This window comes from Balaenoptera physalus (genome assembly GCF_965194825.1).
Source record: "Balaenoptera physalus genome assembly, chromosome: 20".
In the NCBI taxonomy this organism is placed as follows: domain Eukaryota; kingdom Metazoa; phylum Chordata; class Mammalia; order Artiodactyla; family Balaenopteridae; genus Balaenoptera; species Balaenoptera physalus.
The window spans coordinates 39,196,300-39,223,592 of record NC_138901.1 but is presented as its reverse complement, the minus strand read 5'-3'; the positions used below and the strand labels follow the sequence as shown (position 1 = coordinate 39,223,592).

The 27,293-nt window shown below is 37.5% G+C and overlaps 1 protein-coding gene across 1 annotated transcript in view; it reads left to right on the top strand.

Moving 5' to 3' along the window:
* Positions 1-27,293, top strand: part of HSF5 (heat shock transcription factor 5) — a 54,525-nt gene that overhangs the window by 19,397 nt on the left and 7,835 nt on the right. The window contains exon 5 of the mRNA XM_082440136.1: positions 1,806-1,983. Coding sequence (XP_082296262.1) covers positions 1,806-1,983 — 178 coding nt within the window. The remainder of the gene's footprint in view (positions 1-1,805; positions 1,984-27,293) is intronic.

The window sequence follows — 27,293 nt, the reverse complement described above, 5'->3', positions numbered from 1 at the left end:
GCATACTGTGTTTGAATTTCCCTACTAATATTCTCATTCCTAAAGCAGAATTATGACTCTAGTTTGAGAGATATATTCTGAAGGTAGAGACTAATTCCTTTATTGCTGCTAGCTTATGACCAGGAAATGAATAAACTTTGATTCTAAAAAATAAAAGGACATCCAAATTAAAATCACTTTTGTGATTAAGTATTTTTTTTCCTACTAATTTTTTTTCTTGATCTTAGCCTGATGCATATGTATTTCATTTTGGATTTTTTTTCTTTAATGGAACTGAAAATGTCTTCATTGTTAGAGATTCCCAAGATAACTTTTTGGCAGTTTGCGTATGTGTGTGTGGGGGGGTGTGGGGTGGCGGGGGGCGGGTTCTGGCCGCACCGCATGGTTTGTGGGATTTTAGTTTCCCGACCAGTGGTCAAACCCAGGCCCTCAGCAGTGAGAGCGCAGAGTCCTAACCAAGGACCACCAGGGAATTTCTGGCAGTTTTTAAAATGCATTCTTTTCTAGCTCTAACTTTAGATCCAAATGTATTATGGGTTTTTTGGGTTTATTTATTTATTTAATTTATTTTTGGCTGTGTTGCGTCTTCGTTGCTGCGCATGGGCTTTCTCTGGTTGCGGCAAGTGAGGGATACTCTTCACTGTGGTGCGCGGGCTTCTCATCGCGGTGGCTTCTCTTGTTGTGGAGCACCGGCTCTAGGCACGCGGGCTTCAGTAGCTGTGGCCCGCGGGCTCTAGAGCGCAGGCTCAGTAGTTGTGGCGCATGGGCTTAGTTGCTCCGCGGCATGTGGAATCTTCCTGGACCAGGGCTCGAACCCGGTCCCCTGCATTGGCAGGCGGATTCTTAACCACTGCACCACCAGGGAAGCCCTATCTTATGGTTTTTATCAACTCATTGTCCTTCTTGAGCCCAACTGTTGAGACCCGGTATACTATGTATTAATATTATAAATTCAATAGACCAAAGATAGTCCCATTATGTTTCAAATATGCCTATGAAAAGAACATGAAATTTGCCTTTATTCCTTCATAGTCACATCCAAAAGATTAGATTTCGTACCTTAAAATTGCATTCACACAGTTATTTTTTCTTCAAAAAAATTTGGATATCACAGCTTTTGAAAGCTATATTTTGAACTCCTAGCTCTACTTCATTATATTGTTTTATTTTAAAATAAATTCATAAACAAATAGAGTATTTGAGAAGTTGGTCAGCTTGACAAAGGGATTTGATATCCCAAAGAAAACATAGGAACTCCAAGAGAGAAATTCATATGTCATAAGCAGGGCAGATCTAGATTTTATAGGGGGTGAAGCTTATACAAATTTGAGGTCCTCATTAAGCCAAAGAATACAGAATTAATAGAATAAAGTGTTTACAACCCCTCTGACATCATCCAACAGGATCATGCTTATGGCCATTCCAGTATCACCAAGAGAGGCAGGCAATCTGATGGAAGGGATGTTAGAGTGGGAAAAGATAGTGGTATTAAGCAATTGTGAATTTGTGTGATGTGAATTTTACCAAAAAAAATGAAACTTCACGGTGAATCTTCCTCTGATCATAAGTAAATATTTTAGCTCCATAGACATTTCAGTAGTTTGTGTGTGGGGAAATATACACCTTACTACCGAATATTCAGATTAGCTTAACAAAATTGGGTGGTATCATTCTTAAGGATGAAAAGCCTTACAATCTTATTTGTTGGATCATGTTTCTATAGTAGAACTCCTCTGATAAAATATCTTAACTTTTAGTAGATATTTGGGGGAAATTTGGAATAATGAGTGGGTTTAATATTTTAGGTGGATGCCAGTATAAAATGCCAGATCAAAACACCTGAGAATATCTTGCCTTCAGAACAGATGGGATTCCTTATTTCAGAAATGGGGCCTGCTAGCAAGCCTAGTACAGACGCAGGTTTATCCACTCCAACCAGATACAGAGAGCGAAGAAGCAACTCACGGCAAGGAAAGTCCCCTGGTAAGGATTATTGTGCTCTAGAATGCTAGCAGTAGAATCATAGTGTAGAATTAATATATGAGTGATAATTTTTCTGGTCTTCATTTATTATTCATAATTGTAATATACTAATCACATTGCTGTTTCATACAACTGCAATTTTAACTCTTTATTTTTTTCTTAATCATCCTTTTAAAGTATGTAAAAGTTATATTCCAGTATTGCATGTAAGAATATGAGCTTTTGAAAAGAGAACATGGTAAGTAAAAGCAAAGGAATTTGGATTATTTAACTTGGAGAATGCAAGGATGAAGGGTGATTCAATAACTGCTTCAGATGTCAAAGACTTTGTAATTACAGAAGTACTTGTTCTCTTATTAGCAGAGTATAGTACAAGAGGGAATGTGCTTAAATTGTGGCAGGAAAAAATTAGATGGACATTAAAGACATTATCCTGAGCATATTATAAAGATACTCTAAAGTATGACTCTGTATCAATGGGATTTTTCTTGTGGTTTGTAGGAGCCCGAGTGATTGTTTTAGTACAGTTGCTGCTACTCTTTCTAGGGAAATTGGAAAGAATCATTTTTTTTAAGAAAATGGTGACATCCAATAAAACATGTTTCTTGTATGATCCAAAACCAAGTCATCAAAGTCTTCAGTGGACAACTTGAATATTCTCAAATTATATACATGTCAGAGGCATGCAATTCAGTGAATTAATGAATCAGGTTAAACAATCATTTTAACCTATAAAAATTGGAAAAATCTTGGGAACTTCTGTGAGAATTTCTCCAAAAAGTACACTAATAGTAATATGATCGAGATGTTGTTTAGACTCATTGGGTTCTTTCTGCAAAATGCCTTTTAGACTAAAAGCTATCTTGATCACTCATCTTATTTGTTAAACTTAGCTTGCACAGTTGCTTTTAGTTGAGTATATGATCCAATCTACGATCAAAGATTAAGATTTCTTACCACTGAAGATGTTCAAAGCAATGGCATAGACTTTGAAGACAATTTAGGAAAGGACAGTAACAAATATTTACTACACACTCACTTTTATGACATACAGCAAACTTGATGAAACTGGTATTATCGTCTTAAAGATCGGGAAACTCAGTCTTGGAGAGGATAAGTAACTTGTTCAAGATCACATTAATTTAGCTAATATTCTACTCACAGTCCTTCTGTTGACTGTGTCCTTTGATGCACAAAAGTTTTAAGTTTTATGTAGTCCCATTTGTCTACTTTTCCTTTTGTTGCCTGGGCTTTTGGTGTCGTATCCAAGAAAGCATTGCCAAGTCCAGTGTCGTGAAGTTTTTCCACTATGTTTTCTTCCAGGAGTTTTATAGTTTTAGGTCTTTAGTCCATTTTGAGTTAATATTTGTAGACAGTGTAAGATAAGGGTCCAACTTTATTCTTTTGCATGTGGACATCCAGTTTTCCGAGCACCATTTGTTGAAGAGACCTTTCGCCATTGAATGGCCTTGGCATCCTTGTTGAAAGTCATCTGACCATATATGTGAGGGTTTATTTCTGGTCTCTATTCCAGTCCACTGGTCTATTTTTCTGTCGTTATGCCAGTACCATATGATCTCTGTTTAACCAATCAATTCTGCCATTGTAGCACAAAAGCAGTCATAGATAATACATAAATGAATGGTTGTGGCTATGCTCCAGTAAAACTATTTACAAAAACAGTTGCTGGGCCCAATTTGACCCAAAGGTCATAATTTGCCAACCCCTGAGTTAGACTAACAGTTTATTTCTGAAAAGCAACAGTGGAAGCCAGAAAGGAGTAGGATCATATTTTTAATATATTAAAAGAAATCTGCAGTCTTGGAAATCTCTACCCAGCCAAAAGATCCTTCAATAATGATGGCAAAAATGAAGACATTTTCAGATAAACACCAAATAGAGAGCATGTGCCACAGCAGATAAACAGTAAAGGAAATTCTACAGGGTGGTCTTCAGGCAGCAGGAAACAAGGAGACATACTGTAGCTTCTAGGGTAATCACCAAAATTGGTATAGAAATAATCCAAAAAAAGGCAGGAAAGGAGGAAGCAAGGAATTAAAAATAAGGAAGACAAAGAGAAAACAAAAAATGGTTGACCCAAATATAGCCAATACAACTATTATATGTAAATGGTCTTAAAATCTCAAAGACAGAGATTGCTAGAGTAGATAAAAGGGCAAACTCCTACTCTAGGCTGGCTACAGGAGACATGTAGGTTGAAAGTAAGTAGATAGAAAAAGATACAACATGCAAACAGGAAGAATGAGAAGGCTGGTATGGTTATTTATTTATTTATTTTTTAATTATTAGCACCTTTAATTATTATTTATTTATTTATTTTGGGGGGCTGTGTTGGGTCTTCGTTTCTGTGCGAGGGCTTCCTCTAGTTGCGGCAAGCGGGGGCCACTCTTCATCGCGGTGCGCGGGCCTCTCACTATCGCGGCCTCTCTTGTTGCGGAGGCGCACAGGCTCCAGACGCGCAGGCTCAGTAGTTGTGGCTCACGGGCCCAGTTGCTCCGCGGCATGTGGGATCTTCCCAGACCAGGGCTCGAACCCGTGTCCCCTGCATTGGCAGGCAGATTCTCAACCACTGCGCCACCAGGGAAGCCCCTGGTTATTTTTAAATATCAGAAAAAATAGACTTTAAGACAAAGAGTGTTATAAAGAGGGCCACTTCATAATGATGAACAATTCATCAGGGAGGTGTACCAACTGTAAATGTGTTTTTTGTAGTAATAGAGCTTCAAAATACATGAAGCAAAAATTGACAAAAATTAAAGGGGGAAACATAATTCCTCAATGTACTAGGATATTTTAACACTTCTGTCTAAGCAATTGATAGAATAACTAGACAAAATATCAGTAAAGACATAGAAGATCTGAACAACATAAACACCTTGATCTAATTGGCATTTATAGTACACTGAGCATCCAACAACTGCAGAATATACATTGTTCTCAAGTGCATATAGTACATTTACCAGGATAGGTCATTCATTGGGCCATAAAACAAGTCTTAATACATTTAAAAGAACTGAAGTCATACAAAGTGTACTCTCTGAATATAACAGGATTAAATTAGAAATCAGTAACAGAGTAATTAGGAGAACCTCAAATATCTGGAAATAAAGTGACATACTTCTAAATAATTTGTGAATCAAAGACAAAATCACAAGGAAAATTAGAAAATATTTTGACAATGAAAATACAGCATCACAGTTTGTGGGATGCAGCTAAAGCAGTGTTAGAATGAAATGTGTAGCTTTAAATGCTAATATTAGAAAAGAAGTAAGATCTAAAATGAATGACCTGAGGTTTTACCATACGAAACTAGAAAAAGAAGAGGAAAGTAAACCCAAAGTAAATATAAAAATAAAAATAGAAATCAATGATATGGAAAACAGACAATTGAGAAGACTAACAAATATAAAACTGGCTTTTTGAAAAGATCAACAAAATTGACAAACTCCTAGCTACACTGATCAGGAAAAAGAGAACACAAATCATAACTACCAAGAATGAAAAGAGATTAACACCTCAGAATCTGTGAATAGTAAAAGGGTAGTAAGAGAATACTATGAACAGTCTTATGTTAATGAACACAACCATGTAAATGGAATAGCCACAGTGCTTAAAAAATACACCTTGTCAAAATTCACACAAGAAGAACCAATGAATAGCCCTATATAGATTAAAGAAGTGGGTTATCAAACATTTTCCTCAAAAGAAGAAAGAAAACTACAGACTAATAATCCTCATGAATATAGATGCAAAAATAATTAACAAAATATAAGTACATTGAATGCAACAATATGTAAAAAGGATGATAGACGAACCAAGTAGAGTTTGTCTCAAGAATGCAAGCCTTGATTGAATTTCAAATGCTAATATTATTCACCATATTAACAGAGTAAAGGAGAAAAAAACTCTATGATGATTTCCATAGATTCAAGGAGAGCACTTGACAAACTTCAGCACTTATTCGTAATAAAAACTCTCAGCAAAGTAAGAATAGTAGAACATTTCTCAAACTGATAAAGAGTATCTATAAAATATGTATAGTGAGGATCATGATTAATAGTGAAAAACTAAACTGTTTACTCCAGAGGTTGGGAGCAAGGCAAGGATGCCCACTTTACCACTTGTATTCAGTATTGTACTGGTGGACCTAGCCATTGCAATAGGCAAGAAAAAGAAGTAAAAGGCGTAAAGATTGGAAAGCACACAATTGGAAAATGAAATTTAAAAAAAAGTCAAACATTTATGGTAGGCCCAAAATCATAAGATACCTAGGAATAAGTTGAACAAAAGATGTCTAAGGCCTCTACACTGAGAGCTACAAATTTTGCTGAAAGAAATTAAAGAAGACAAATAAATGGAAAGATGTGCCATGTTCATGGATAAGAATACCCAATATTGTTACAGTGACAGTTCTCCCCAAGTTGATGTATAAATTCAATGCAATCCTAATCAAAATTCTAGTAGACTTTTTTTTTCTTTAATGACAGGCTGATTTTAAAATTTAAAAGAAAATGCAAAGGACAGAGATTAACCAAAGCAATTTTTAAAAATAAAAAATTGGAGGAGACTTTACCAGATTTCAAGACTTACCATAAAGCTAAAATAATCAAAATAGTTTGGTATTGGTGAAAAGAGGGACCTATAGATGAATGAAACAAAATAGAGAGTCCAGAAATAGATCCGCACATATGTGGTCAATTGATTTTCAACAGGTGCAATGGGGAAAGGAAAGTGTTTTCAACAAAAATTAACATTGAGCCATACCTCGGCCCGAAGGAGCAAGATGGCGGAGTAGAAGGACATGCGCTCACTCCCCCTTGCAAGAGCACTAGAATCACAACTAACTGCTGAACAGTCATCGACAGGAAGATGCTGGAACTCACCAAAAAAGATACCCCACATCCAAAGACAAAGGAGAAGCCACAGTGAGACGGTAGGAGGGGCGCAATCACAATGAAATCAAATCCCATAACTGCTGGGTGGGTGACTCACAGACTGGAGAACACTTATACCACAGAAGTCCACCCACTGGAGTGAAGGTTCTGAGCCCCACCTCAGGCTTCCCAACCTGGGGTTCTGGCAACGGGAGGAGGAATTCCTAGAGAATCAGACTTTGAAGGCTAGAGGGATTTGATTGCAGGACTTTGACAGGACTGGGGGAAACAGAGACTCCATTCTTGGAGGGCACACACAAAGTAGTATGTGCATCAGGACCCAGGGGAAGGAGCAGTGACCGCCATAGGAGACTGAACCAGACCTACCTGCTAGTGTTGGAGGGTCTCCTGCAGAGGCAGGGGGTGGCTGTGGCACAACGTGAGGACAAGGACACTGACAGCAGAAGTTCTGGGAAGTACTCCTTGGCATGAGCCCTACTGGAGTCCGCCATTAGCCCCACCAAAGAGCCAGGTAGGCTCCAGTGTTGGGTCGCCTCAGGCCAAACAACCAACAGGGAGGGAACCCAGCCCCACCCATCAGCAGACAAGCAGATTAAAGTTTTACTGAGCTCTGCCCACCACCAGTCCCTCCCATCAGGAAACTTGCACAAGCCTCTTAGATAGCCTCATCCACCAGAGGGCAGACAGCACAAGCAAGAACTACAGTCCTGCAGCCTGTGGAACAAAAACCACATTCACAGAAAGATAGACAAGATGAAAAGACAGAGGCCTGTGTGCCAGATGAAGGAACAAGATAAAACCCCAGAAGAACAACTAAATGAAGTGGAGATAGGCAACCTTCCAGAAAAAGAATTCAGAATAATGATAGTGAAGATGATCCAGGACCTCGGAAGAAGAATGGAGGTAAAGATCGAGAAGATGCAAGAAATGTTTAACAAAGACCTACAAGAATTAAAGAACAAACAAATGGAGATGAACAATACAATAACTGAAATGAAAAATACAATAGAAGGAATCAATAGCAGAATAACTGAGGCAGAAGAACAGATAAGTGACCTGGGAGACAGAATGGTGGAATTCACTGCCACAGAACAGAATAAAGAAAAAAGAATGAAAAGAAATGATGATCTTTTGACAAAATTCAACACCCATTTATGATAAAAACTCTCCAGAAAGTGGGCACAGAGGGAACCTACCTCAACATAATAAAGGCCATATACGACAAACCCACAGCAAACATCATTCTCAATGGTGAAAAACTGAAAGCATTTCCTCTAAGTTCAGGAACAAGACAAAGGTGTCCACTCTCGCCCCTATTATTCAACATAGTTTTGGAAGTCCTAGCCATGGCAGTCAGAGAAGAAAAAGAAATAAAAGGAATACAAATTGGAAAAGAAGAAGTAAAACTGTCACTGTTTGCAGATGACATGATACTATACATAGAGAATCCTAAAGATGCCACCAGAAAACTACTAGAGCTAATCAGTGAATTTGGTAAAGTTGCAGGATACAAAATTAATGCACAGAAATCTCTTGCATTCGTATACACTAATGATGAAAAATCTGAAAGAGAAATTAAGGAAACACTCCCATTTACCATTGCAACAAAATGAATAAAGTACCTAGGAATAAACCTACCTAGGGAGATAAAAAACCTGTATGCAGAAAACTATAAGACCCTGCTGAAAGCAATTAAAGATGATACAAACAGATGGAGAGATATACCATGTTCTTGGATTGGAAGAATCAACATTGTGAAAATGACTATATTACCCAAAGCAATCTACAGATCCAATGCAATCCCTATCAAACTACCAATGGCATTTTTACAGAACTAGAACAAAAAATCTTAAAATTTGTATGGAGACACAAAAGACCCGAAATAGCCAAAGCAGTCTTGAGGGAAAAAAACGGAGCTGGAGGAATCAGACTCCCTGACATCAGACTATACTACAGAGCTACAGTAATCAAGACAATATGGTACTGGCACAAAAACAGAAATATAGATCAATGGAACAGGATAGAAAACCCAGAGATAAACCCACATACCTGTGGTCAACTAATCTATGACAAAAGAGTCAAGAATATACAATGGAGAAAAGACAGTCTCTTCAATAAGTGGTGCTGGGAAAACTCAACAGCTACATGTAAAAGAATGAAATTAGAACACTCCCTAACACCATACACAAAAATAAACTCAAAATGGATTAGAGACCTAAATGTAAGACCGGACACTATAAAACTCTTAGAGGAAAACATAGGAAGAACACTCTCTGACATAAATCCCAGCAAGATCTTTTTTTGATCCACCTCCTAGAGTAATGGATATAAAAACAAAAATAAACAAATGGGACCTAATGAAACTTAAAAACTTTTGCAAAACAAAGGAAACTACAAACAAGACGAAAAGACAGCCCTCAGAATGGGAGAAAATATTTGCAAACAAATCAGTGGACAAAGGATTAATCTCCAAAATATATAAACAGCTCATGCAGCTCGATATCAAAAAAGCAAACAACCCAATCAGAAAATGGGCAGAAGACCTAAATAGACATTTCTCCGAAGAAGACATACAGATGGCCGAGAAGCACATGAAAAGCTGCTCAACATCACTAATTATTAGAGAAATGCAAATCAAAACTACAATGAGTTATCACCTCACACCAGTTAGAATGGGCATCATCAGAAAATCTACAAACAACAAATGCTGGTGAGGGTGTGAAGAAAAGGGAACCCTCTAGCACTGTTGGTGGGAATGTAAATTGATATAGCCACTATGGAGAACAGTATGGAGGTCCCTTAAAAAACTAAAAATAGAATTACCATATGACCCAGCAATCCCACTACTGGGCATATACCCATAGAAAACCATAATTCAAAAAGACACATGCACCCCAATGTTCATTGCAGCACTATTTACAATAGCCAGGTCATGGAAGCAACCTAAATGCCCATCGACAGACGAATGGATAAAGAAGATGTGGTAAATATATACAGTGGACTATTACTCAACCATAAAAAGGAACGAAATTGGGTCATTTGCAGAGACGTGGATGGATCTAGAGACTGTCATACAGAGTGAAGTAAGTCAGAAAGAGAAAAACAAATATCATATATTAACGCGTATATGTGGAACCTAGAAAAATGGTACATATGAACCAGTTTGCAGGGCAGAAATAGAGACACAGATGTAGAGAACAAACGTATGGACACCAAGGGGGGAAAGGGGGGGGCGGGGGATGAACTGGGCGATTGGGATTGACATGTACACACTGATATGTATAAAATGGATAACTAATAAGAACCTGCTGTATAAAAAAATAAATGAAATTCTAAAATTAAAAAAATTGACCCATACCTCGCACCATACATAAAAATTAACTAAAAAAGGAATTAAAAAAAAGAAAAAAAATTAACTGAAAATGAATCACAGACCTAAATATAAAACCTAAAACTATAAAACTTTTTGAAAAAAAATAAGAGACAAGCTTTGCTACTTTGGGCAAAGATTTCTTAGAACACAAAAAGTATGCTCAATCAAGAAAAAAATGATAAATTGGATTTCATCAAAATTTAAAACTTCTGCTCTTTGATAGATATCATTCAGAAAATGAAAAGGCAAGCCAAAGGCTAGGAGAAAATATTGACAGCACATATATCAAAACAAAGACATATCTAGAATATAAAAACTCTTACAGTGCAGTTCAAAAGTGGGGTACGATATGAACAGACATTTCACAAAAGATACACAAATGGCCAGTAAGCACATGAATAGATGTTTAATCATCAGAGAAGTCAGGTTAAAACTGCAATGAGGGGCTTCCCTGGTGGCACAGTGGTTAAGAGTCTGCCTGCCAATGCGGGAGACACGGGTTTGAGCCCTGGTCCGGGAAGATCCCGCATGCCGCGGAGCAACTAAGCCCGTGTGCCACAACTACTGAGCCTGCGCTCTAGAGCCCGCGAGCCACAACTACTGAGCCTGCGAGCCACAACTACTGAAGCCCGCGCGCCTAGAGCCCGTGCTCTGCAACAAGAGAAACCACCTCAGTGAGAAGCCCGCACATCACAATGAAGAGTAGCCCCTCGCTCGCCGCTACTAGAGAAAGCCCGCGCGCAGCAACGAAGACCCAACGCAGCCAAAAATAAATAAATTTATAAAAAAAAAAAAAACTGCAATGAGATATCAGTACACACCAATTAGAATGGCTAAAATTTTTTAAAAAGGAAAAAAAACATGACCATACCAGGTGTTGATAGGGCACTGGAACTCTCATACACTGCTAGTGGGAATTTAAAATAGTATAACCGCTTTTGGAAACAGTTTGGCAGTTTCTTAAAAATTAAGTTAAATATATAAAATCAAGTTAAACTTTGCCCATCCTCTTCTCTCAACCTAATGGCACCCATATTGAGATCATCTGAAAAAGAGCGTTTGATTGGGAAGATAACACCCTTAATCTCACCTTTGCCATAGTCTATCAGAGATACTTGAGAAAAGCTTGAGGCCCTCTTTAGAGATACCTCTTACTACCGTTTCAAGTTGGGATAGTAAAGTACTTCGATGCACACCCCAAATTACTGAATGCTAGTCAGTTGGTTTTCAACCACAGACAGAGGAATATTCCCTTCCGTCTCTGCTTGCACACTGGCTACCTCTAGCCTGAGTTCATCTCTTATTTTAGGGCTTTGCTGAATGTGTCAAGAAAACAGCCAACACATTGTGAATTTTGTCAGCCTTTCCTCGTATGGTTACATGCTCTCTTGGCGTGTGGTCTGCTTTCCAGGGTATCACAGGCAATGATTTTACCAAATGTTTTGACATAGATTTCAAAGATCGCCAATGTTCTAGCCTGATGTGTCTTAACCACCTGCTGTCTGACTGCTAAGCCAGTACAACATATTTTAATTTGAATTACAGCAGCACGTCACTTATAGATTCCAAATTCCATATTAGTCCACATATAAGTTAGGCTACTGTAAAAAACAAAACAAAAAAACCAGTGTCTTAAACAATTTAGAAGTTTATTTTTTTCTCATGACACAGTCCAGAGCTGATGTGGCAGCTTCGCTTTTCTCTGCTAGCCCTCAGGTGTCACATGGTTAAAGATGGCCCACCACTCTGTCCTCATGTCAGCCAGCAGGGTGCTATAAATATCCCTTCCTTTTATGAGCATGATCATTGCTTATGCTCACATCAGTTTGACTAGAACTTAGTCACAGGAACAGGCTGCAGGGGAACTGGGAAATGTGGTCTGTAGCTGTGTCCATTTGCCTGTGTAAGCAATACAATGATTTTAAAAAAGAATAAATATTAGGAGACAACTAGCAGTCTCTGTTACATGAACTAAGAGAAAATATTTACAACACAAAATATAAAGCATTGTACTCATAATACATAAAAGCTTCTACAAATCATTAAGAAATAAAGCAATCCAATAAAAAGAAATAAAATAATATTAATGTGTAGTTCAATTGAAGAAATACACATGACAATAAGTGTATAGAAAGATGTTGAACCACTCAGATAAATCAGTAATCAGAGAAATGCAAGTTATAAATCAACCAAAAAAAATTTTTTTTTGCCAATCTGACAAAACTTAAATTATTGGTAATATCCAGGTTGATAAAGGTGTAGGGAAAAAGGAACCTCCTATACACTGTAATTGGAATGTAAATTTGTAGAGCCATTTGGAGGGCAATTTGGCATGATCTGTAAATAACTAAAATGCTTATGTGCTTTGACTCAGGAATCCCATTCCCAGGAATCTCTCCTACAGAGTTCAGTGTAGTCTGTTATTTATAATAGCAAACATTTGGAAAAAAGCATAAACGCCTGACAGTGGCGTATTAGACAAACTGTGATAAATTCATGTAATGAAACACTGTGCAACCATTTAACAAAATAAAGTAGCTTGATATGTTGTTACTTGGAAAGATAGAAAGTGTTCGTAATATGTTAAGTGAATGAAGCAAGTTGCAGCATACTGTGTCTAGTACAACCCCCTTTCTAGAACAAAAAAAATATATATACTGTAAAATTATAGAAAAAAGTCTGGAAGTAAATAAAACTGATACATATAACAGTGGTCACCTCCGGGAAAGTAGAATTGGAGGTGTATAGAGGTATTTTTTTTACTTCTAAATTTGTGTATGAGTGTACACAATGGTGGGATTATGGGAAAATCTCCCTTTTTGTATTTTTCTAGATTTTTAAAATTGAAAAAAATTTTAAAATAGTTTAAATACTGTAAAGAGTTTCCATAGTATGAATATAAAAGCCTCAAAATAATAGGAATGAGCAATTTAATGTTTTGAAAAAAATTTATATCCCAGATACTAACCTACTTTTGAGATTTAGATATGATTGACTCAAGCTAACCTTATCCCACACCAAAAATGCTTTTCTAAGATTTCTGAGAATTTCTAGGGCTTACAGTGGCTTTTATTTTGGAGTTTCTGCTTTTGCTTAATTCTAGATTCATCCATTTCTCACCTCCTGTAGGTGTTCTGTCTGCTCCTTGCCAGACCAGATGCAGAGCTCAGCCCCCTTACTTTGATTTCTCCCCTCCCCTGAGCATTTACATTAGGTATTTGTATGTGTAGCACACTTTTCTGAAGATTTGGTGAGGTAGAAAGTGTTTGCATTTAAAATATTGCAAATAATTTAAAATGGAATGTTAGCCATTGTTCTTTTTAAAAGGCCTTCAGTCAGTTTACCGCTTTCTCACCTTTCCTTGTCAGTAGTCAATGTGGCCTCCTGTCATGTTGTCCTCTTTCCTTGTACTAGAACCATACCTTCTCTTCTCTGATATCTTTTTTTTTTTTTCATGTTCTTTAACCAGGCCCTGTATTTTGTGTCTTAGGCAGAGAAGGTTAGGAATCTCTTCTGTTTCCTAATGAGGCCTTGGGACCTCATCTTGCCCAACCAAAACAACCTGTCAAGATATATTCCTCAACAGACTGTTACCTCCCCAAGAGGAACTCTGGTGCCTGCTGTTAAAATAATTTCCTCTCTTATGGTTGTAAGTGTAACTGATAAAGTAGTTAGCACATTAATTATCTTTTTTAACTCTTCCTTTTTTTTTTTTTTTTTTGCTAATTAAGCCTAATCCTTTGGTCAGTGGTGTTGACATGTGAGTCTTAATTGACCTTGGCTTCCTGCTGTGAAACAGAGGAGTTGTGAAATGTTGGCATTATTATGACATCAAATCACATTTTCATTTTATTAGGGGCAGGGAGCAAATAACTTATGCTTAAACTAGAACCTGTTTGCTAAAAAGTTAGCTTTTGTAATGAAAGTGTAAGGAGAAATACAGTTCATGAAGTTGCAAATTATTCTTCCTTGATAGAACTTAGCCTAACAAACAGTTGGTCTATGAAAACATGGCTACATATAAGGTCCTGTGGCATTAAAAGATTTTAATCAAAATTTATATTTTGTAAATATAAATATATATAAAATATATACTGGTTATATTTTAACCAGTATAAAATTTATATACTATCTATTAGAGGCTGTACAGCACAGTCAATAGGAAGAAAGCTTCTGGTATTAGAAAAAATTAAATTAAAATCTGGATTCTGCTATTTACTTAACTTCACTGAGCCTCAGTTTCTTCATCTGTAAAATGAAGATAATAATAAAACATATGTTTATATAAAACATGTAACTGGCTTAGTATGGTGCCTGACACATAGTAAGTACATGGTAGCAACAGAATTTTAGCAAAATTATTATTTTCATAATACGTACTATTTTGATGTTTATTACTGTCAAATGCTTTTCAAATGACTGGTCTCACTTTAAATTCATGTGGGCTCTTAGTGTTGCCAGCAGTTCTATAATATTTCCCTAGTCAGTACACTCCCCATTTTCCAAAGCCATTTTATCATATCTTCTCTCTGCTCCAACTTCCAACACAACTCCTCTCTTTTCATTCTCAGCTATGACCTTGTTTCTTACTGAGAAAATAGAAGCAGCTAGAAGAGAACTTTCATATCTTTCCACCAACAAATTTATCAGTCTACCACTTGTGTAACTCTACACTCTGCCTTTCTTCCTATTATAATGGAAGAAAGCCAGTCCTCCCATATGTGTACACAGTCCCCTTTTGTGTGCTTACAGACTTAGCCCTGAACAGTTATCTCCTCTTACTCTTCAATAATTACATCTTACCTTTTATGTTAGATAATTCCCATCAGCATACAAACATGCCATCATAGGTTCTATGTTAAAAGAAATTCCTCTCACCTTCCCTTCATTCATATTTTCATCCAGCTACTCCTCCTTTTTTCTCTCCCTCTTAGAGAAAAGCTCTTTGAAAGCCTATCCTTATCTCAACCAGGTTTTCCAGTCAGGTTTTCATTCCGGCTACTCAGCTGAAACTGCTCTTGTCAAGGTTTCCAATTACCGCCATGTTGCCAAATCCAGTGGTCCATTCTCAGTCCCACTTGACTGTACCTCAGCAGCATTTGAACAGACTACCTCAACCTTCCTGAAATACTTTCTTCACTTGGCTTCTGGAACATCACCCTTTCCTGGTTTTCCTTCAACCTCACTGGCCACTCCGTAGTTTCTTTTACTGAATCTTCTTTATCTTCCCTGACTTCTAAATATTGATGAGTCCCAGAGCACAATTCTTGGACCCCTTTCCTTCTATCTCTATTCAATTCCTAGGTTATATCAACAAGTCTCATTGCTTTTATTGTCTTCATAGTGGTGACTCCTAAATTTATATCTAAGCCTCTATCTTCTCTGAACTCCAGATGTGCATTCCTTTTTTCCCTTGCCACTTCTTTGTTTGGATGTCCAGTAGTGTCCCAAATGCATTATAATGCCACCCTTTCCCCAGTTTTACTTATTTCAGGAAATAATACTTCTAGTCACCTCTAGTCAACCAAAAGTCTTAGAATCTTCCTTGACTCTCTTCTCTCACATCCCGCATCCAACCCATCAGCAAATTCTGTCAGCTCTGTCTCAGTGTAGATCCAGAATCTGACCATTTCTTATCACCTTTACATGCTATCACCATGGTCCAAGCCACTACATCTCTTGCCTAGATCTTTCTGCTTCCACTGTGTGCCCCTACAGTTTTTTCTCCACACAGCAATCAGAGTGATACTTTAAAATTATTTCCCTGTTTAAATTTTTCCAGTGGTTTTCCATCACATTTAGAATAAAATCTAAAAATCCTTACTATGATTTGGCTCCTGGCAACCGCTCTGACTTTATCTCCTACCACCTTCTATCTCTTTCATCTATTCCAGCCATAGCAGCGTCTTCACTATTGTTTGAACGCACCAAGCATGGTCCTGCCTTCACACTTGCTGTTCCTTCTGCCCGAAATGTTCTTCACCCAGGTATTCACCTGGCTTGCTCCTTCATTTCATTCAGTTCTCTACTCAAATGCCAGCTCATTATAGGAACCTTCCTGATCCTACTGTCTGTAATAGCACCCTATTCTCCATGTCCTGCCCTCCTTCAGTCCCTATTCTTTTTTCCTTGGTTTTCTTCTATAATGTTCATCACTACTTGACATTTTATATTTATTATTTTTCTCCCCCTCTAGAAGGTTAGTTCCATGAGGGCAAGGATTTTGTTTTGTTCATTGCTGTATCTCCAGCACCTGGAGTATTACCTGTGGCACTCAATGTTTATACACTGTTATCTTACTAATATACTTTTTAAAAAAGATCCTTGGAAAAAAGCAATCTTAAAAAAAATTGTAGTAAAATACACATAACATAAAGTTTACCATCTTAACCATTTTTAAGTGTATAGTTCAGTGGCATTAAGTACATCAACATTGTTCTGCTACCATCACCACCATCCATCTCCAGAACTCTTTTCATCTTGCAAAACTGAAACTCTGTACTCACTAAACAATTCCTACTCCTCTCCTCCCCCCAGACCCTGGAAAACCTATTTTACTTTCTGTCTCAATGAGCAATCTTTAATTAGCCAGTGAAAGATAAGTTTTGAACATCTGGGGAGTCAAATTCAACCCATAGGTTGCTTTTAATGAGTGCTTATTAACAACTACTCTGGGGTTGCTACAGTGCTAGGTACACTAGGGATACAAAAGTAGTGTCCTATACAGTTCTATTCTGCTGGAACTAAGAATTGCATATGTCTTACTAAACATAACCATCCTATGTTTCGTTACTATGCTCTGACATTGAAAACTGAGATATGTTTGGTTATGAGTTTTATTTTCTTATGGCCATTTTCTACTTTCCCCTTCTTTTTGTCCCATCATTTCAAACTGATAGGAAAGTATACATTTTTAGGGGAAATTCACATAACAGAAAATTAACCACTTTAAAGTGAAAAGTTCCATGGCATTTAGGACATTCACAATGTTCGTGTAACCTCTATCTAGTTCCAAAACATTTGCATCACTCCAAAAGAAAACCCCATATTCATTAAGCAGTTGCTGTTCGTTCCGTCCTCCCCCAAGCCCTTGGCAACCACCAATCTGTGTTCCGTCTCTATGGATTTACCTATTCTGGATATTTTGTATAAATGAAATCATGCAATGTGTGACCTTTTGTGTCTGGTTTATTTCACTTGGCATGATGTTTTCAAAGTTCATCCACAAGGTAGCATGTTTATCAGAACTTCATTCCTTCTTATGGCTAAATAGTATTACGTTGTATGTATATATGACAATTTTTTATCCACTCATCTGCTGATGGGCATTTGGGCTGTTTCTACCTTTTGGCTATGGTGAATAGTGCTGCTATAAACATTGTACATGTATTTGAGTATCTGATATCAATTCTTTTGGGGATATACCTAGGAGTGGAATTGCTGGATCATTTGGTAATTCTATGTTTAACTACTGAGGAACTGCCAAGCTATTTTCCATAATGGCTGAACCGTTTTTTTTTTTTTTTTTTTAAATAAATAGGTATTTTTTATAGTGGGTAATGTGAAGACTTCAGATGAAATAGATTGAGAAACTGATTGGAAATTGAATGCAAACTAAGACCACTTGACTGTTACTGAAATGAATAGCCCAGTTTGCTTTTTTTTTAAAGGAATTCACATTCTTTTATTTATTTATTTATGACTGTTGAGTCTTCGTTTCCGTGTGAGGGCTTTCTCTAGTTGCGGCAAGTGGGGACCACTCTTCATCGCGGTGCGCGGGCCTCTCACCATCGCGGCCTCTCTTGTTGCGGAGCACAGGCTCCAGACGCGCAGGCTCAGTAATTGTGGCTCACGGGCCCAGTTGCTCCGTGGCATGTGGGATCTTCCCAGACCAGGGCGCGAACCCGTGTCCCCTGCATTGGCAGGCAGATTCTCAACCACTGCGCCACCAGGGAAGCCCGGCTGAACCGTTTTACATTCCCACCAGCAATGTACAAGACTCCCCATTTCTCCACATCCTCCCTAGCACTTGTTATTTTCCGCTTTTTATTATTACTATAGTCATCCTAAGTAGGTGTGAAGTGGTATCTATCTTATTGTGGGTTTGATTGCATTTCCCTCGTGACTAATGATGTTAAGCATCTTTTCATGTGCTTGTTGGACATTTGTAGATCTTCTTTGGAGAAAAGATAATTTTTTGGACAACTGTATAATAATTTTCGATTTGATGAAATATTCTCCTATTTTGGTTAAGTTTCTCTTGATTAAAGCTGTGGTGTGTGCTATTAGAGCAGGAGTTGGTAAACTATGGCCTATGGGCCAAATCTAACTCACTGGTTGTTTTTATATGGCCTGCAAGCTAAGCATGTAGCTAAGCTAAGTAAATTTTTTTACATTTTAAATGGTTGGGGGGGATCAAAAGAAGAAGATTTCATGACACATGAAAATGATTCAAATTTCAGTGTCCATAAATAAAGTTGAATTGGAACACATGACCATACCATACATTTACGTATTATCTGTGGTTTCATACTGCATCAGCAGAGTTGAGTAGTTGCAATAGAGGCCATGTGGCCCATAAAGCCTAAAGTATTTGCTATCTGGCTCCTTACAGAAAAAGTTTGCCTACTCTGTGTCTTACTTCATTCTGCTGCTATGACAAAAATACCATAGACTAGGTGGCTTATAAATAACAGAATTTTTTTTCTCACAGTTCTGGAGGCTGGGAAATCCAGGATCAAGGTGTGAACAGATTCAGTGTCTGGTGAGAGCCTGTTTCCTGGCTCATAGACTGCCGTCTTCTTGCTGTGTCCTCACATGGCAGAAGGGACAGAGGAGCTCTCTGGGGTCTCTGTTATAAGGACACTAATCTCATTCATAAGAGCTCCACCCTCAGGACCTAAATCACCTCCCCAGAGTCCCACTTTCTAACACCATCACATTGGGGGTTCGGTTTTAATACATGAATTTTGAGGAGATATAAACATTCAGTCTGTTGCACCCTGTATTAGAAAGTCCTCATTCTTAGCTTCTAATTTTTCACAGTCCTGATCATTGATGGCCAGAGAAGCCATTAAGAGTCAGGAGGGGTCCCTGGTTTGTTCCCGGGTTTCAGCACTAAAAAAAAAAAAAAAAAAAAGAGTCAGTAGATACTTGTGGGAGGACTAAGAATGAACTAGTATTCAGTTTAGTTTTTGTAGATGACTAAATATTTTTTATTTTGATGTATACTAAATCCAAGTTTAAAGTATTAAAGATAGGAACTAAATGTAAAATTTCTAAAGTATCACTTAAATTTCAACTGTCACTATCATTAGGAGTACCTCCCCTCAATAAAGTTCCAACTCTCACATTATTTATGGTAAAAATAAGAGAATTTCTTGAAATCACCTCTAAAGACTCCTTTGGCCCTAAATTCTGAAGTACTATGATTCTACCGTTAACTGTTGGAATGTCATTATGTTGCTCAGTATCCCATCGAACAGGGGTTTCCTGTATCCCAGAACTTATCAGTGCCCTTCTGTAACGGAATTATTTTGAAAATTTGTCTTCCCTAGGGCATCTTCTTACACTTTAAGCTTTCTTTGAATTTTTTTTCAAGTAGGAGACTTCAAGTTGGTTAGGTATCCAGATTGTACTGATTTCAATAGATGTGCGTTTTGTTAGAAGGAGGTTGTTAATCAGTCATTGCCATGCTATGTGTAGGCCTTTTGAACACGTGTTGACTTAAGAAAATACCTTTTGGATAAAACAACATCAAGAGGTGCAGAAAATTAGACTCAATAATGCTGCTCCAATTTCTACAATGATATTACCCTAAACCGAGATAGGGTAATATCAGCCAGATATTAATCACCCTAATAACACCCAGATATCAGTCTTATTGTGCAAGCTACCCTCTCTTATGTTCTGATGGGTTACTTTATAGTTAAGGGAAACTGAATGTTTAAGAGCAAAGTTCAATCCATTCCTGAAGAAAGGACTTCTCATTTTGTAGCTATTGGATTATGGATGAGATTTCATTAAGGCAGTAGCCTCCAAATCCTAGAGAGTGCTCTTAGTAGGAGTTAACATTCCCAAGGAAATTCCTGGCCATCCAGTGGTTAGGTCTCCGTGCTCTCATTGCCAAGGGCCTGGGTTCGATCCGTGGGCGGGGAACTAAAATCCCACAAGCTGGAACAAGATAGAAAGCCCAGAGATAAACCCACGAACCTATGGTCAACTAATCTATGACAAAGGAGGCAAAGATATACAATGGAGAAAAGACAGTCTCTTCAATAAGTGGTGCTGGGAAGACTGGACAGCTACATGTAAAAGAATGAAATTAGAACACTCCCTAACACCATACACAAAAATGAACTCAAAATGGATTCGAGACCTAAATGTAAGACCGGACACTATAAAACGCTTAGAGGAAAACATAGGAAGAACACTCTTTGACATAAATCACAGCAAGATCTTTTTTGATCCACCTCCTAGAGTAATGGAAATAAAAACAAAAATAAGCAAATGGGACCTAATGAAACTTCAAAGCTTTTGCACAGCAAAGGAAACCATAAACAAGACAAAAAGACAACCCTCAGAATGGGAGAAAATATTTGCAAACGAATCAACGGACAAAGGATTAATCTCCAAAATATATAAACAGCTCATTCAGCTCAGTATTAAAGAAACAAACAACCCAATCCAAAAATGGGCAGAAGACCTAAATAGACATTTCTCCAAAGAAGACATACAGATGGCCAAGAAGCACATGAAAAGCTGCTCAACATCACTAATTATTAGAGAAATGCAAATCAAAACTACAATGAGGTATCACCTCACACCAGTTAGAATGGGCATCATCAGAAAATCTACAAACAACAAATGCTGGAGAGGGTGTGGAGAAAAGGGAACGCTCTTGCACTGTTGGTGGGAATGTAAATTGATACAGCCACTATGGAGAACATTATGGAGGTTCCTTAAAAAACTAAAAATAGAATTACCATATGACCCAGCAATCCCACTACTGGGCATATACCCAGAGAAAACCGTAATTCAAAAAGACGCATGCACCCCAATGTTCACTGCAGCACTATTTACAATAGCCAGGTCATGGAAGCAACCTAAATGCCCATCGACGGATGAATGGATAAAGAAGATGTGGTACATCTTCCATATACAATGGAATATTACTCAGCCATAAAAAGGAACGAAATTGAGTCATTTGTTGAGACATGGAGGGATCTAGGGACTGTCATACAGAGTGAAGTAAGTCAGAAAAAGAAAAACAAATATCGTATGTTAACGCATGTATGTGGAACCTAGAAAAATGGTACAGATGAGCCGGTTTGCAGGGCAGAAGTTGAGACACAGATGTAGAGAACAGACATATGGACACCGAGGGGGGAAAACTGCGGTGGGGTGGGGATAGTGGTGTGCTGAATTAGGTGATTGGGATTGACATGTATACACTGATTTGTATAAAACTGATGAAAAAAAAAATTAAAAAAAAAAAAATCCCACAAGCTGCGTGGTGCGGCCAAAAAAAAAAATCCCAAATGAGTAGATGCAATGCTTCTGTCCCTGGAGGCCTTTCAGCTCTCAAATCAACTCAGCCACTGATTCTCAAACACTTGTCTTCTCTGATGAGTATACAAGGTTCTCTTCTTTTTTTAATTTTTTTTCTCTCTCTATGTATTTTATTTTATTTTTTTATTGGGGTGTAGTTGTTTTACAATGTTGTGTTAGTTTCTACTGTACAGCAAAGTGGAGTTCCCTGTACTATACAGCAGGTTCTTATTAGCTATCTATTTTATACATATTAGTGTATATATGTCAATCCCAATCTCCTAATTCTCCCCCCCCCCAACTTTCCCCCCTTGGTGTCCATACATTTGTTCTCTACATCTGTGTCTCTGTTTCTGCCTAGCAAACCAGTTCATCTGTACCATTTTTCTAGACTCCACATATATGCGTTAATATACAATGTTTGTTTTTCTCTTTCTGACTTCACTCTGTATGACAGTCTCTAGATCCATCCACGTCTCTACAAATGACCCAGTTTCATTCCTTTTTATGGCTGAGTAATATTCCATTGTGTATATGTATCACATCTGCTTTATCCATTCGTCGGTCGATGGACATTTAGGTTGCTTCCATGACCTGGCTATTGTAAATAGTGCTGCAATGAACATTGGGGTGCATGTGTCTTTTTGAATTATGGTGTTCTCTGGGTATATGCCCAGTAGTGGGATTGCTGGGTCATGTGGTAATTCTATTTTTAGTTTTTTAAGGAACCGCCACACTGTTCTCCATAGTGGCTGTATCAATTTACATTCCCACCAACAGTGCAAGAGGGTTCCCTTTTCTCCACACCCCCTCCAGCATTTATTGTTTGTAGATTTTCTGATGATGCCCATTCTAACTGGTGTGAGGTGATACCTCATTGTAGTTTTGATTTGCATTTCTCTAATAATTAGTGACGTTGAGCAGCTTTTCATGTGCCTCTTGGCCATCTGTATGTCTTCTTTGGAGAAATGTCTATTTAGGTCTTCTGCCCATTTTTGGATTGGGTTGTTTGTTTCTTTAATACTGAGCTGAATGAGCTGTTTATATATTTTGGAGATTAATCCTTTGTCCGTTGCTTCGTTTGCAAATATTTTCTCTCATTCTGAGGGTTGTCTTTTTGTTTTGTTTATAGTTTCCTTTGCTGTGCAAAAGCTTTTAAGTTTCATTAGGTCCCATTTGTTTATTTTTGTTTTTATATCCATTACTCTAGGAGGTGGGTCAAAAAAGATCTTGCTGTGATTTATGTCAGAGAGTGTTCTTCCTATGTTTTCCTCTAAGAGTTTTATAGTGTCCGGTCTTACATTTAGGTCTCTAATCCATTTTGAGTTTATTTTTGTGTATGGTGTTAGGGAGTGTTCTAATTTCATTCTTTTACATGTAGCTGTTGAGTTTTCCCAGCACCACTTATTGAAGAGACTGTCTTTTCTCCATTGTATATCCTTGACTCCTTTGTCATAGATTAGTTGACCATAGGTTCGTGGGTTTATCTCTGGGCTTTCTATCCTGTTCCATTGATCTATATTTCTGTTTTTGTGCCAGTACCATATTGTCTTGATTACTGTAACTTTGTAGTATAGTCTGAAGTCAAGGAGTCTGATTCCTCCAGCTCCGTGTTTTTCCCTCAATATTGCTTTGGCTATTTGGGGTCTTTTGTGTCTCTGTACAAATTGTGAAATTTTTTGTTCTATTTCTGTGAAAAATGCCATTGGTAGTTTGATAGGGATTGAATTGAATCTGTAGATTGCTTTGGGTAGTATAGTCATTTTCACAATGTTGATCCTTCCAATCCAAGAACATGGTATATCTCTCCATCTGTTTGTGTCATCTTTGATTTCTTTCATCATTGTTTTACAGTTTTCTGAGTACAGGTCTTTTGTCTCCTTAGGTAAGTTTATTCCTAGGTATTTTATTCTTTTTGTTGCAATGGTGAATGGGACTGTTTCCTTAGTTTCTTCTTCTGATCGTTCATTGTTAGTGTATAGGAATGCAAGAGATTTCTGTGCATTAATTTTGTATCTTGCAACTTTACCAGATTCATTGATTAGCTCTAGTAGTTTCTGGTAGCATCTTTAGGATTCTCTATGTATAGTATCATGTCATCTGCAAACAGTGACAGTTTTACTTCTTCTTTTCCAATTTGTATTCCTTTTATTTCTTTTTCTTCTCTGATTGCCATGGCTAAGACTTCCAAAACTATGTTGAATAATAGTGGCAAGAGTGGACATCCTTGTCTTGTTCCTAATCTTAGAGGAAATGCTTTCAGTTTTTCACCATTGAGAATGATGTTTGCTGTGGGTTTGTCGTATATGGCCTTTATTATGTTGAGGGAGGTTCCTCTATGCCTACTTTCTGGAGGGTTTTTATCATAAATGGGTGTTGAATTTTGTCAAAAGCTCTTTCTGCATCTATTGAGATGATCATATGGTTTTTATCCTTCAATTTGTTAATATGGTGTATCACATTGATTGATTTGCATATACTGTAGAATCCTTACATCCTTGGGATAAATCCCACTTGATCATGGTGTATGATCCTTTTAATGTGTTGTTGGATTCTGTTTGCTAGTATTTTGTTGAGGATTTTGCATCTATATTCATCAGTGATATTGGTCTGTAATTTTCTTTTTTTGTAGTATCTTTGGTTTTGGTATCAGGGTGATGGTGGCCTCATAGAATGAGTTTGGGAGTGTTCCTTCCTCTGCAATTTTTTGGAAGAGTTTGAGAAGGATGGTTATTAGCTTTTCTCTAAATGTTTGGTGGAATTCACCTGTGAAGCCATCTGGTCCTGGACTATTGTTTGTTGGAAGATTTTTTATCAGAGTCTCAATTTCAGTGCTTGCAATTTGTCTGTTTACATTTTCTATTTCTTCCTGGTTCAGTCTTGGAAGGTTATACCTTTCGAAGAATTTGTCCATTTCTTCTAGGTTGTCCATTTTATTGGCACAGAGTTGCTTGTAGTAGTCTCTTAGGATACTTTGTATTTCTGCGGTGTCTGTTGTAACTTCTCCTTTTTCATTTCTAATTTTATTGATTTGAGTCCTCTCCCTCTTTTTCTTGATGAGTCTGGCTAATGGTTTATCAATTTTGTTTATCTTCTCAAAGAACCAGCTTTTAGTTTTGTTGCTCTTTGCTATTGTTTTCTTTGTTTCTATTTCATTTATTTCTTCTCTGATCTTTATGATTTCTTTCCTTCTCCTAACTTCAGGTTTTGTTTGTTCTTTCTCTAGTTCCTTTAGGTGTAAGGTTAGATTGTTTGAGATTTTTCTTGTTTCTTGAGGTAGGATTGTATTGCTATGAACTTCCCTCTTAGAACTGCTTTTGCTGCATCTCATACGTTTTGGATCGTCGTGTTTTCATTGTCATTTGTCTCTAGGTATTTTTTTATTTCCTCTTTGATTTCTTCAGTGATCTCTTGGCTATTTAATAGTGTATTGTTTAGCCTCCATGTGTTTGTGTTTTTTACGTTTTTTTCCTGTAATTTATTTCTAATCTCATAGCATTGTGGTCAGAAAAGATGCTTGATACAATTTCAATTTTCTTAAATTTGCTGAGGCTTGATTTGTGACCCAAGATGTGATCTATCCTGGAGAATGTTCCAGGAGCACTTGAGAAGAAAGTGTAATCTGCTGTTTTTGGATGGAATGTCCTATAAATATCAATTAAATCTATCTGGTCTATTGTGTCATTTAAAGCTTGTGTTTCCTTATTAATTTTCTGTCTGGCTGATCTGTCCATTGTTGTAAGTGAGGTGTTAAAGTCCCTTGCTGTTATTGTGTTACTGTCGATTTCCTCTTTTATAGCTGTTAGCAGTTGCCTTATGTATTGAGGTGCTCCTATGTTGGGTGCATTTGCCTTATGTATTGAGGTACTCCTATGTTGCGTGCATATATATTTAAAATTGTTATATCTTCTTCTTGGATTGATCCCTTGATCATTATGTAGTGTCCTTCCTTGTCTCTTGTAACATTATTTTAAAGTCTGTTTTATCTGTTATGAGTATTGCTACTCCAGCTTTCTTTTGACTTCCATTTGCATGGAATATCTTTTTCCATCCCCTCACTTTCAGTCTGTATGCATCCCTAGGTCTGAAGTGGGTCTCTTGTAGACAGCATATGTATGGGTCTTGTTTTTGTATCCATTCAGCGAGCCTGTGTCTTTTGGTTGGAGCATTTAATCCATTCACATTTAAGGTAATTATTGATATGTATGTTCCTATTACCATTTTCTTAATTGTTATGGGTTTGTTTTTGTAGGTCCTTATCTTCTCTTGTGTTTCTCACTTAGAGGAGTTCGTTTAGCATTTGTTGTAGAGCTGGTTTGGTGGTGCTGAATTCTCTTAGCTTTTGCTTGTTTGTAAAGCTTTTGATTTCTCCGTTGAATCTGAATTAGATCCTTGCTGGGTAGAGTATTCTTGGTTGTAGGTTCTTCCCTTTCATGACTTAAAATGTATCATGCCACTCCCTTCTGGCTTGCAGAGTTTCTGCTGAGAAATCAGCTGTTAACCTTGTGGAGATTCCTTTGTGTATTATTTGTCATTTTCCCCTTGTTGCTTCTAATAATTTTTCTTTGTCTTTAATTTTTGTCTGTTTGATTACTGTGTGTCTCAGTATGTTTCTCCTTGGGTTTATCCTGCCTGGGACTGTCTGCACTTCCTGGACTTGGGAGGCTCTTTCCTTTCCCATGTTAGGGAAGTTTTCAACTATAATCTCTTCAAATACTTTCTTGTGTCCTTTCTCTCTCTCTTCTCCTTCTGGGACCCCTATAATGTGAATGTTGGTGTGTTTAATGTTGTCCCTGAGGTCTCTTAGGCTGTCTTCATTTCTTTTCATTCTTTTTTCTTTATTCTGTTCTGCAGCAGTGATTTCCACCATTCTGTCTTCCAGGTCACTTAACCGTTCTTCTGCCTCAGTTGTTCTGCTATTGATTCCTTCTAGTGTATTTTTCATTTCAGTTATTGTATAGTTCATCTCTGTTTGTTTGTTCTTTAATTCTTCTAGGTGTTTGTTCTTTAATTCTTCTACGTCTTTGTTAAACATTTCTTGCATCTTCTCCATCTTTGCTTCCATTCTTTTTCCGAGGTCCTGGGTCATCTTCACTATCATTATTCTGAATTCTTTTTCTGTAAGGTTGCCTATCTCCACTTCATTTAGTTGTTTTTCTGGGATTTTATCTTGTTCCTTCATCTGGGATGTAGTCTTCCGCTTTTTCATTTTGTCTATCTTGCTGTGGTTGTGGCTTTCATTCCGCAGGCTGCAGGATTGTAGTTCTTGCTTCTGCTGTCTGCCCGCTGGTGGATCATGGTTCTCTTCTGAATGAAGTCCTATAAACCTCTAGTAACATCAGGCTAGTCTCTGTCTTTTTGCATTTTTATTGGTTTCTATACTTGAATTCCTTGATTGGCAGCTTTGTTAATGAAGAAAGCGCACTTTAATAAAATTATTGTGTTTAGATGCTTGTTATTAGAAGCTGTGT